The following is a 12,968-nucleotide window of genomic DNA, read 5'->3' on the forward strand; positions in this document are numbered from 1 at the left end:
GAGGTGGCTGGATGGAGTCACTGAAGCAGTAGGCGTGAGCTTAAATGGACTCCAGAGGATGGTAGAGGACAGAAAGGCCTAGAGGAATGTTGTCCATAGGGTCGCGATGGGTTGGACACAAATTCGCAACTAACAACAAAATTAATGGGAAACATATTTCTTTTACAATTTGGACACTGAATTAAATCATAATTAAAGCTATCTATTTTATGAAACACTGAATTAAGAAGTCTGCCCAGAATCTTGTGAATGAGTACATCCCTAATATTCATGGGTTTTTTTTCCCCATGAGGTGTAATAAGGGACAAATCTTCGATCTTTTTTCAGGGAACAGTGAGGAACACATAAGAGACAGCACTAGAGAATACCTTGAGATTCTGGAATATGCAGAAAAATATCATTGTCTAGCATAATTGCTAGTGTGTAACAGAGTTTATAAATCATGTTTTGTTTGAACCATGATTTGTCATATGCCTTAGCTCACCCATAATTCCAAATTACAGAAAATAGTTTGTGAAGGTTCAGACATCATTATAAACTAAAATCAAAGAAACTATATTATGGATTAATAGAGTACAGTAAATTCAGCCATTTTCAATAAAAATAAACATGCTATTACTTTCTAATTATTATACTTAATATACAGTATATTCAATAAAAATTAATCAAGTGTTGATAATAACAGATGACAGTGAATTCGGTGTATTTGTTATCAATCATTTATTACTGAAAACAAAGTGGATTTTCTTATCTGGCACATAAACAATTATTTCTACAAAAAGGAAACCCTACAAATCTTGATAATTTATACAAATATGCTTTCTCAAAAAATAAAAATTTAATTTAGTAAATTTGTGCTCTTATTTTTAAGCACTGTCTGCAATATCCACCACAAATCCCTGAGCAGAGACAACAATTTTAAACTTATTTGAAAATTGAGAGATATAAAGCCTAACCCTAAACTGAAAATGCATGGAAAAACAAGATTTTATTTTAACAATTTGTCATTGTTCGATTTGAGACAAGCAAAACTCCTGTACAACTTCATTGGAATCTAATGTATAAGAAATATAATTAAGAATAAAGAACATAAAAAGGGAGACGGTTTAATGAAAAGTGAAATGTTACAACTAGGAAGTTGACCTTGCATCTGATGCTGAAGTATAACATTTCAGAATGTCTTACTAATACAGTTAAATTGCTATCCTATACACAATTCCATGGGGTTCAACCCACTGAATTTAATTGGATTTATTCTTGAGTATACATGCATAGGATGATGCTAAAAATTCAATCTTCATCATTAATACAGCATTTGGTTTTACAGTTTTGAGAAAATGATGGAACAGTACATTGTTCAGTTAAATAGACAGTAGCTAACATTGCATTTTATCCATATCTGATTGCATAACAATGAAAATATTGAATTTCACTGGTTAACATTTTAGTTTTTTCTATCCCATTAAACAGTTTCTGGAACTGCACCTGGAAGGAAAAAATTGAACGGTCACTCATCTGCACAAAGCTCTAAAATAAAATAGGCTAATGTAAGAAAACAGAAATTAGAAGGTGGTGCCTAATAATAAAATGTTTCTAACAATGGTAGTCGTAATGGAAAATCAAGAAAGCTCAGAGTATCACCAAGGATGACATAAATTGTGGTTATGCTGAGAAAATAGCCCATTGTTCCTTAGTAAATCGACACAGAAAACTGGGGTGACTAAAATGCACAGAATAAATGTGTTCCTGTTTCCTTCTAAACACCAATACATTCTTTAAACATTTAAAAGCACGCCATGAAAAGCAACCAGAAGACTAGCAACAGTTGTGGAATCCTAGCTAATGACTATTTGCTACAGTTGGCAAATAAAAACCTTCAACAATGCATCAGTTCCAAAGTAATAACAATGGAATGATATTCAATACAAACACTTTTTGTTAACATAGGGAGGATTCTTAGAGACACCTAACCTTCAATTTATGGATGTTGCAGGATATAGTGCCAGGATACAAAGGACCACATAACTAGCTCTCTATTTCTGAAAAAAACTATCCATGCTTCCCATTTTAATTCGAAGTGGCTTTAAGTATGAATTTAGAATTGGCTATGTGTTTTCTATGTGGCAGAGAATGAGGTGGCTGGATGGAGTCACTGAAGCAGTCAGCGTGAGCTTAAATGGTCTCCGGGGGATAGTAGAGGATAGGAAGGCCTGGAGGAAAGTCGTCCATGGGGTCGCAATGGGTCGGACACAACTTCACAACTAACAACATGTGTTTCCTAGATGAAAAATTAAGCCAGCTATAGCAAGCCCTTGGATATGTCTACAGTAGCTCTTTGGTGCCAGTCAAACTGATCTAAAAATGACTGATGGGTATATATGCCATTTTGAAATTATAGTGTAATTTGCCTAGTTAATAATAAAGGGAGTTGGTAAATGGTCTCGTTTTTAAATGACGCTTTTATGCAAATCATAACAATTAGGCTAAATAAGTTGAAATATTAAACAAACAAAAAAAGAATGCAGAATTGAGTTAGAATCTGCACATATTTTTCTCTTCATCTATAAATAGTTAAATAAATGCAAAAATAATTGGCAGCTATTGTCAGTCACATAATTCCTTTTAGTCTAACACCTTGTGGATTCACTAAATATTTATTTAAAATATTAAACTCTTTTAGTTTCTTGCAGATAGCACAATAGTTTATTTTTCACAAACAGCTGGTAAATCCTCCTGCTAACATTTCAAAAATGCATTCACCAAATGCATGCCTACAAATTTGTTGTTAATCCAATGACAACATACTTTGAAAGTATATTTACACAAACTGGCAACCTGGGTATCAGTTTAATGGAGATAGTAGTTTGCTTTGTGTGTGCTTGATGCACGATGCATCATGTAGTCAAGCCACAGGTGCAATCTACAGCATGTACAGATGCAATCATGCTACAAGTGTTTGCATATTTTCAAAAACAGTGTTAGTAACATGTTCACTTACACTGTTCTATCCTTTGCTTTCAATGTACTAAAAGGCAGAAAATTCATGTTTCTTCATGTCTATCCAGTTCATATTTAAAATGTCTGTATACAAATGCATTTCTTTCTTAATAAAATACATATTGTTGATGAGAACAAACATAAATCCATACTTTACATTTCATTATTATGGACATGGCTCTCCAGCTTAACACTGATCTGATCTTGGAAGTAAGGCAAGCTGGTTAAAGCAACAAAATATAACAAAGTTGAAGTCATGAGCAAGATTCAGTTTTCTTACCCAGTGGATAGCTTCTGTTTTAAAGTACAGAGCACTCCCATTTTTAACCAGGGCAAAACAAAGAAAGAAGCATTTACTGTACAGTATAGGTTCAGCAACCTGCTGTATTTTTAAAAATAATTGACTATTCAGACCCTGGAGCATAGTAGATTACAAGATGACAGAGAGCTTGCCTTAATTCTTCATTTACTTCATTCAGTACTATTGTATACTGTTAATTCTACATTCCAAGTCGCCTTCATTGTTGTTTGTTTCTACACTTTCAGAGAATAATTCACAGCCAACCAGCCAGCCAACCAACCAATCAAACAGGCTAACAATATGCATTTGCCAGTGAAGATTAGACATGAAACCACATCTTTCAATTTTTTTTTTCAAATAGTTGAGCTAGTATGTGAATTAGCTCAATAGGCAGGTCTGTGGAGTTATACAATATCAAGACAAATAGCAAACACATTTAGTTTTAGTATACATTTAATGAATTACAGCCTAAGAAAATAAATTTAAGCCAGTCTTTATCCTCTTCTAAATTCTTAGTTTTACTGGACGGATGCTCAGCAACATGACTTTTCTATCAGAAACCACATAAAAATGAAGTGAGAATGACTAATATGCCCTAGTGAATATGCTAAAATGGGTTCCTTTCTGGTGCTCCAGTTTCAGGTGTTTTTTTTTTTTCCTGGATTTTGGCAATAATTATTAAGTCCTTCATGGAACTTATCAAAAAGATTCTACCCCTTTCTCATTTTCAATTTGAAACATCAAAATGCAGCCCTGTAGGTTCTCCTAGCAGCAATTACAACCTTTGACAATTAGAGCTTAGTTAGCAAGAGCACTCAACAAAACAGTGCTCCAAAAGTTATTTTGGATTTTATTTTATTTTTTAAAACTCTTTGCAAACAAAAAAAATGACAACACTTTTTAAAAACCCTGCATTATGTTTTGGTTGTTCTTAAGCCTTGTTTTTCCATAATATTCCAGAGTTTGCGAAGATTTGATTGTGTGATGACATCATCCGGTTTAAACTGAAGGGCATGAAGATAGTTTGATTCAGCCTCCAAAAGTTTGCCATTGAGATGAAGAATAGCTCCCAAATTCATTAAGGCAGCTGGGTACTGGACAAAAAGAAAAAGAATGGAGAAAACATGAGTTTATCTTTCTTCATCCAAGAGCTTTCATCTAAGTAGCAAAATTACTTCCGTATGTTTTTGTAGGCTACTTTTATGGAAACAATTAAGAAACTGGAACAAGCATGAGTGTTAAATAAGGAATGGGTTGATCAGATGCACAGCACACTTTGCAGTGAAGTGTTCAGATGGAGAACATTAACTCCTTTAATGTGCAAACCACAGGTAATAGGACTTCTTATCACCAAAAGCTGTGCTCCCCACCTACAGAGTCTTTTTTATTTTCTTCTTACTAGATAAGGAAAATTGGAAGATAAGACTAGATGAAGAAAATCAATTTCATTAGATGTTCATTTAAAACTTCCTATTTTAGGTTTTGGTTCTATAGCAAGCTCAATCATGAGAAGGAATTAGAATTCAGTTTGATGAAATAAACAACTGTGTAACTTCTTTTATTCTGATGCCACATGCAATATCTTGATTATCATCACTCCAAATGTTAATGTTATCAAGAAAGCATACTAGGTTCAATTCAAGAAAACAGGTTAAATATAAATTTGAATGTAAATAATATGTTGCCTGATTGCACTCCTGCAGCTACTTTGGTAATGTGTCAAATGATTATGTTGAAGTTTGAGCGCTTTCAAAATGGTTGCATGTTTTATGCCCAGCAGTCTGTAATAGTTTTGAGAGTTTGTAAAAATAATTCTTCAGTTTCAATTATGGTACTCATTAGTAATGCTGAATATTGCACCTACTGCATCATCAGAATCTTTAGAAATACTTACTAGAGGATCCTACGAAGTCTCCAGTACCTTCCTTTCACACTGCAAATAAGCTTTCGGCTTCTTGTCATTTCAGTATTTGGTAACTTTACATGCTTCAGCCTCCTAAGTGGATATTATTCACTTAGAATACTAGAGCATACTATGTGCTGATGAAGTTTTGGAGGCAACATTATCTATTATTCAAAGACAGATTTAACTGAGACAATGAAAGACGGACAATTTCAAATGAATATGAGCTGAAGTAATGTTCTAGGAAAATAGTAGAAATTATTCAGGAAATTATACAATACAAGGAGACAAACAGTCAATGACAAATTCATTTATTGGGATATAACATTTCAATACTTCCTAACAAAAGGGCATGGAGTGGTTAAATATGGGAATGATAACTACTATGTCATTTAGCCTAGGTCATTATTATGTAAATTAAAAATAACTAGTATTTCCTGATAATTTTAAATAATTTTTCTCATCGTTCTTGTGGGCTTCACCCACAATGATACCATAGGTCTGCTTAGTACCACTACTGGCTATTAAATACATGAAGTGGACACCAAGAGGCTGCCTGCTTCTGCTGTAAAGTAATTACTGCATATCATCTTTCAAATTCTCTTTTTTATGTTTTACAGAGTGTTGTAAGACTTATACTTGTTTGGTTTTATAAAATCGATCCAAGTGCCTCCTGAAGAGATTTATTCTGCAGTGCACAAAATGCTTTTTGCTGTTCTATACTACAGCAATTCTTGATATTCAGCATCACTATGGAAAGCCTTTATTGAACCAGAAGAACCCTCAGACTTACTAAAGAATGCTGGACATGTGGTATCAGATGAAAGGAAATATTTTGATATCCTTCACAAAGTACACAGTTTTGAAATCACTGAAGCTCATTGCTTATCTTTCTGTTCAATGCTTAAATGCTTCCATCAGTAATGCAATTGTCCAGATCTACCTTTATTACAAACAAAGGAATGTTAGAAAAAGAGAGCTCTTTCAACTTGTCCAACCCAAGAGAATGCACACTATCTGCCTATTTATTCCATGAAAATTTAATATCACACCTGCAATGAAAATGTTGCCCTTCCCCACTTATGCTATGCCCAGCTGAAGGCATGAAACTGACACCTTGTCTAGAGGGTGCTCCTCAGCCAATTGTGCTAGACGTTATTCATGGCAAGCCAATCATTGTTTAAGGCCTGCAAAGAATAAAGGACTGTTAAAAAAAACACTGCCTCTTATCCTAGCAATTACGTGCTGCCACCTGAAAATGAATGCAGCTATTTTCTTTATACATATATTTTTTTATAAAAGACAGATGAAGATGATTTTCAGTATATTAGCTACTGGCCTGGTAATGTGGGATTTCTCCAGCCACAGAACAAATGATACCCTAGCCACATGAAACAAAAAACATCCTCTTCATTCATTTCCTCTTGGAGACAGAGTCTTTACATCAAAAGGAGCCAACTGAAAATTCTATTGAGCTTTTAATATAATTCTTTTATGGTTTGAGGGGAAATTATACAGTTATTAGGGAGGTTCCTGGATACTCATTTGTCCAGCCTGTAAAGATTTATGATCTTTCTCCAAAGATTGCAATGCTAGTAAAGAAGAGTGTAGTGATAGCAGGTTCATCGTGATGACCAGGTGAGTGATATTTTTGCTACACTAGCAATTAAATTAGATTTGGGTCAAAAGTTAGTTCTGTATGTCACTATGGAAACCTACTTACATGATTGGATGCCTAATTCATATAACAATATTATCAAGTAAGAATAGTACAGGGAGAATAAAATGAAATAAAATATAACAAGAGAAAAGGAAGGTAATTAGAAGACTAGAAACAGCAAAAGTACTTTTTTTCTGAATTCAGCTTGACAAGTAATAGTAGAAGGGACCATCTTTCAGGAATGTTTGAAGTCAGAGTTATTTATTTCTCTTCTTGTTCTTTTCTGTTGTGCCTCACGCACTTTTGTCATTTCCCCTTTTTCTTTCTTATTGATATTTTTATATAGTTCTATATAGTTGCATTAAAAACATATACACTAACAGAATGCATTCTCTATCTAACCTTTATTTCATTGTGGGCAACCTATGGACTGGTTGGAGATACTTTTTAATTCCCCCCAAGTTTCTGGCTCAATCTGATTTAGTTTCAGATGAGAATTATTTTAAATGAGAGCTGGGCACTCTGGTGGCAATTTACACTCTTTCCCCAAGTTCCTCAATGCTCTATTGGCATCCTTAAAAATAAAATGATGCATGACCACAAGACCCATTTTGTTTAAAAGCATGTCCATCTGCCCTTGAATTGTGCCCTGAGGTACTGCCACAGTTCAAGAATTAATCTCATCTGTTAAACCAACTCTCCTTTTATGAAGACATTGTCCTACTTATGGGAATCATTTTATGCAAACTCTTACCAGAAAAGTGCCCTATCCTCCTCCTCTGGAACTCGCTATTTCTTATTTCTGTCTTCATTATGCTTTCCCTCTCTTCCATTGCTTAAAAATACTCCTTAACTATGGTTCACCTCTACTAATTTTCATATGATATTAATAGTTTTTTTCTTTAAACAAAATTTATCAATAAGCAAAATAATAACGCTAAAGAAATCCTAACAAAATCAAATAAATACCTACCTCCTCCATGTACCATTATTAAAACAGAGTTTGGAAGTGTATAGAATATATTTCTAGTCTGAAGGATCAACGTGAAATTTTAAATAGCTATATTTCATGTATTTCCTGTTGTCAAATTTTGCGTGTATCTATTTGCATGGATACTGATATGCACACTTAAGGGCTGTATATCTTATTGGAAGTTTAGCCTTGAGTGCTTATGTCAATAAATTTAGTAAATGAATACACCTATTTTGTTAAAAAATAAAATACATGGAGAATCATTTTATTGATATACTTCAGAAACTGGGACTATATTTGAATATAATAATAATTAACTGAAGGATTTTTCAAGACTAATTGTTGTTTCTTTAATTTTTCTTTAATTTCTCACAGTTTTAATAACACTGATCCAAAAAATAGTATCCACTGTTCTGCTATATTAAATCTATGCACCTCATAAGGATGTAACATTGTTGAGCAATTTTTCCAATTTCTCCAAAAACATTTTGACCAAAATGATTAATTAACACTGCCAATACCGATTGTAATATGTAACAATCTGTCTAATTTCAATTAATATAATGCAATTTAAATTCAATGTAGCACTCTATGTGACTTATTTTTATCTTGACTTGCTGGCAACATCCAAAGACAAATGTAAAGGCATTTTATGTTATAAATGTTATACTTCATCTGCCTGCCATTTTTATATGCCAGTTCATACTATCTTTGGGGTTTTAGAAATTCCTTTGTGCTGGCAAATAATCATAACAGCCATTCCACACACACACAGAAAAAAAGCATTAGCATGTTATTGTTCTAAGGTTCTTTGGTGAACAAGTTTAAAACTGTCCTTTAGTAACTTCCTTGCATTGGGACAGGAGCTAACAAGGAATTTCAACAGGCTATCATGAAGCCAAAGGACAACTGTCCTGTTGTTTTCTCACAGGGAAACCAGAGTAAAAGACTAAGGACTGAAATGGAATGAGCTGATATTGCTGTGTCAAGTTAGAATTTGGTGATTACAATGTAAGTAAAAAGAGTATCTTCATAACATCTACAAATGGTCTATCTAGTACAATGGCCAGAAAGATGTCTTTCAGGGTATTCAGTATTCATTGCTGCTGAAGACAGACAGAAGAACTGGAATTGAGGCCAACATACAGTATATTTGATGCAAATATATCATTGAAACAATCTAAATATAGCAACTATGGATACAACATATTATTTTACTTGGTAATCATTTTTGAATCTTCTTAAAATAAATTTAAGAATTAATTTGGAGTAAATTGTTCTGCCACAAAAAATGTTAAGCCAAAGCAGCCATTCTGTATTTGAAAAGGAATGATGACTTCATGAAAATGTGTAGGTTTTGAATACCAATCAAAATTTCAAATTATGTGCATCTGTATATTCATACAATCATTTAAGCTACTTTAGATAGATTGGAAGGGCAGTGAATGCTTAACCTTATAGCCCTTCGTTAGCAATAATAATCAAAATATATGACTTTATGTATGACTTTCCAGGCCCTATCTCTTTTATTTACCATGGTAGCAGATTTTTCTCCAATACACAAAAAACTATCCAACTACTCTAGTGGTTTTTAAACAGCTGCATTAATTCGATGGGTGATACAACATGGCAATGTGCATATAAATACACATTTACAGAGGTAATTTCAATGAGGTTAAATCCTTGATTCTGCTGTTTGTTGTTTTCTGCATTCAGTGTGCCTATTTTTTTTAAAGAACAGCCGTGAGGCTTTTGTTGCTGAAAAAGATTTAATGCTCTGAAAAACATGGCATCCAGATATTTCAGCTTAATATTAGGGTAGCTCTCTCTCCTTAAACCAGCTGTATTCTGAAGGCTTGAGTTTGCTAATTGAAAACACATACAGTAGCTTGATAAAGAGGAATGAAATAATAAAAGAGAAAATGAAAAAGATTTATCGGCGGGGTACATCACCAGACTCAGGGTGGTTCTGCTTCATCTTGCCAATGACCATGCTATAATGTGCTGTCAGGCCTTTTCATCCTCATGTGGTGATAGTAAGCATTTTACTTGAACTTTTATTTCTGCTGTTACTGCCAGGCTGCAATGTTTGATTTTCGAAAGCAATCAAAATGTCAACACATTATTTTTTTTCTTGTTAAAAAGAACCATGTACTGCTGAATCACTTTGGAATTGGCGTTTTCTTTTTGACAGACCTCAATGTGCTACTTTCACAACAGATATGGATATGGAGTTGTTCTTAAGGTTCTTGGTGATGCTGCTAAAGTAACTTGAATATATTAATTTTACATTCTGGTCGAGAGAAATTCCCTGAGGATGGGCTCCAGCATGAGTCTGAAAGCTCAGAAGATTAAACCTCTGGTTCTCAGACTCAGATTGGATCCTGCAACATTATCATGGGACACATATATTCCAGTGGTGGGTTTCTACCAATTCGCCCCGGTTTGGATGAACTGGTAGTGGCGGCAGCGGGAGGCTCCGCCCACCCACCCAAATGTCATCACGGACACTCTGCGCATAAGCAGAAGGTTCTGCACACATGCATGCTCACAGTTCCAAACCGGTAGCAAAGGAAAGTGGAACCCACTACTGGTATATTCATATGAATTTCTTCTGCAGGAGAAAGCTCCAATTTTAAATAATAGAAAGTTGTGCAAAAGAAATGTCCTCTTTATGGTAGTTTCTCTTCTTTCAAGTAATTATTATAAAAATTTACTTGGCATGATTAAAAAAATGTGTAATGTTAACACATTTTGAACACTACTATGCCTTGTATATCTAATTCAGTTACAACAAATATTAAAAATTATTGCAAGGGGCTTCTGGACAAGGAATGGGGACCTGAAGATGGCTCTATGAAAGCAGAGTCAATGATTGCAGCAAAGACCCAGGAACAAGTAAGTAGACCAATTCTTTAAAACCTCTCTGCATAAGGAGAGAACAGGGGGTAGCCCACATATGCTCTGGATGTCTCTCCTGGCAAAGAGGTGACAGGATGATAATTTTCTGTGGGTTTGAATACTTGGAGATGATGGGATCAGCCATTTGGCTCACAAACACAGCAGAGACTTTTAAAGCACATGAAGCAGACAAACCTCACTTTCTAATCACTTTTGCCTACCGTGTTTTCCCGAAAATAAGACCCTGTCTTATATTCTTTTGAACCCTGAAATAAGCGCTTGACCTTATTGCCATGCGCTCAAAAGCCCGATTGGGCTTATTATCAGGGGATGTCTTACTTTGGGGGAAACAGAGTATTAGATTTACTTTGCTTATACAGACAGTTGCAAGTCGTAACAAAAGATAAGTTATAATATTAGAAACTGGACACTAGAGAAAACTAAAGATTTTAAGCAAGAAAAAAACGTTTGATGTCAATTGATATTGAACTTGTAAAATGATACAAAATATTATAACATCAGAAATATTAAGATTTTTTGAAGAATGGAGCCAGAATTTAGTAACTATAATAACAGCACTTTCAGTAATCATATGTGCTTCTATGGATAGACTTTATTTATGACGGAATGACAGAGGTAGAACAAACTTTATCTGACTAGACAGAGAACGTATGGAATGTGGACCTATAAATGACAAACCAAGAGAATGATTTTGAAAAGGACACTTTACTTGCTATACACAAAAAAACCTAACTGAAGTTTTAAAAATCAAAAAGGAAATACAAATGATAAACCTACAGAATGCCTTGGAAAATGTTTTCCAATTGGATTCACAAAAGAGATTTGTTGAAGCCTTGAAGAAATCTGTCATATGGGAAATAGAAGAACTGAAGAAAAATCAAATCCTATGACAATATTTGACTGAATTAAAGACTAGGACTCTAAGAAGTAAAAGGAATATAAAGGTGGTTCTTTTGTTCTAGGTTAGACTTTTTTATTTTTGTTATTTTTTGCAATGCACTGGCAAATATTTATGGAGTTTTTGCTGGATTTAAATATTGATGTTTTATGGATTTATTTATAGATAATATCTGGGATATGGGATGAAGAGATATCTATTTAATCTTAAAGGGGCTGAAGAGCTTTTAAATTTGTTTACATTTAAATCTGTTGTGATGAAGGTTCGAAGTCACTTCTTTATATATTTCTTTTTCTTTAGTATATTCTCTCCCCCCCGCATTTTTTCTTTCCATCCATTCTTTTTCTCTTTAGTTTGTTTTTAGTATTATAATTAAAATTCTTCATAAAATTATATTAAAAAAGAAATTGTTTATGCCAACCACAATTATTAAATGAGTTTTACCTGAAGCAAAAGGGATAATCAATGGCTATTTGAAAACAACATTCTACATTCTTTGTGCAGTCTACAAAGAACAGTGCCACGAAATTTCCATTGGTAGAAAATGTGCTGTCTAGGCTGCTACTTGGTGCAGAGAATTGCACCTTCTAACACTGAAAGATCTACAGTGATTGTCAGTTTGGCTCAATTTTATCCTCTAATGATTTCAACAGTTTAGGCTATACAGGTAGTTAGCTGAAGGATTATCTGCCTTGTTATGTACCTGTCTATTGAGTGTCTAATTAACAATTGCAGAATAAGCTGCTATAGAACACTACAGCTTGCAGATAGGGAAGATGGTTAGAAAAGCCAGTTCTTCTTTATTCATATTTTTTAAAGTCATTTTTCTTCTTTTGTAAAATACTACAAAGGAAAAAAAAATCCACACATAGACATATAGATAGCCCTTGCCTTACCACCATTTGTTTAATGACCGTTTAAAGTTATGATGGTGCTGAAAAAAGTGATTTATGATTGGTATTCACAGTTATGACTGTTGCAGTGACCCTGCAGTTATGTGATCCAAATTTGGGCACTTGGCAACTAGCATAGATGTATGATGGTTCCAATGTACTAGGGTCACATGATCACCATTTGGGACCTTGAAGCTGGTTTCCAAAAAGCAAAGTCAATGGGAAGCTGGCTTTGCTTAATAAAACAGCAAAATCTAGCACAACCCACTTAATGACTGCATTACTTAGCTATCAAATTCCAATCCCATTGTAGTCGTATATTGAGGACAATCTGTATACCAGACTTGTTTCAAGAATTATCCATCCAACAATATTAAGTACAAGAAAGAGAGCAGCTAGCTCAACCTGAAAACAAATTGGG

At 34.1% G+C, this 12,968-nt stretch overlaps 1 protein-coding gene across 7 annotated transcripts in view; it reads right to left on the reverse strand.

Moving 5' to 3' along the window:
• Positions 1 to 705: 705 nt before the first annotated feature.
• Positions 706 to 12,968, reverse strand: part of TMTC2 (transmembrane O-mannosyltransferase targeting cadherins 2) — a 261,421-nt gene continuing 249,158 nt past the window's right edge. For all 7 annotated transcript variants that reach the window (XR_004588693.3, XM_087874070.1, XM_034403049.3 and 4 more), the window contains one exon: positions 706 to 4,392. Coding sequence is in view for 6 of the 7 variants with exons in the window: in XM_087874070.1 (XP_087730196.1) it covers positions 4,213 to 4,392 (180 nt within the window). In the remaining variant the exon portion in view is untranslated. The remainder of the gene's footprint in view (positions 4,393 to 12,968) is intronic.

The sequence above is a fragment of the Pantherophis guttatus genome, chromosome 7 (assembly GCF_059756535.1).
Source record: "Pantherophis guttatus breed Tessera chromosome 7, ASM5975653v1, whole genome shotgun sequence".
NCBI lineage: Eukaryota > Metazoa > Chordata > Lepidosauria > Squamata > Colubridae > Pantherophis > Pantherophis guttatus.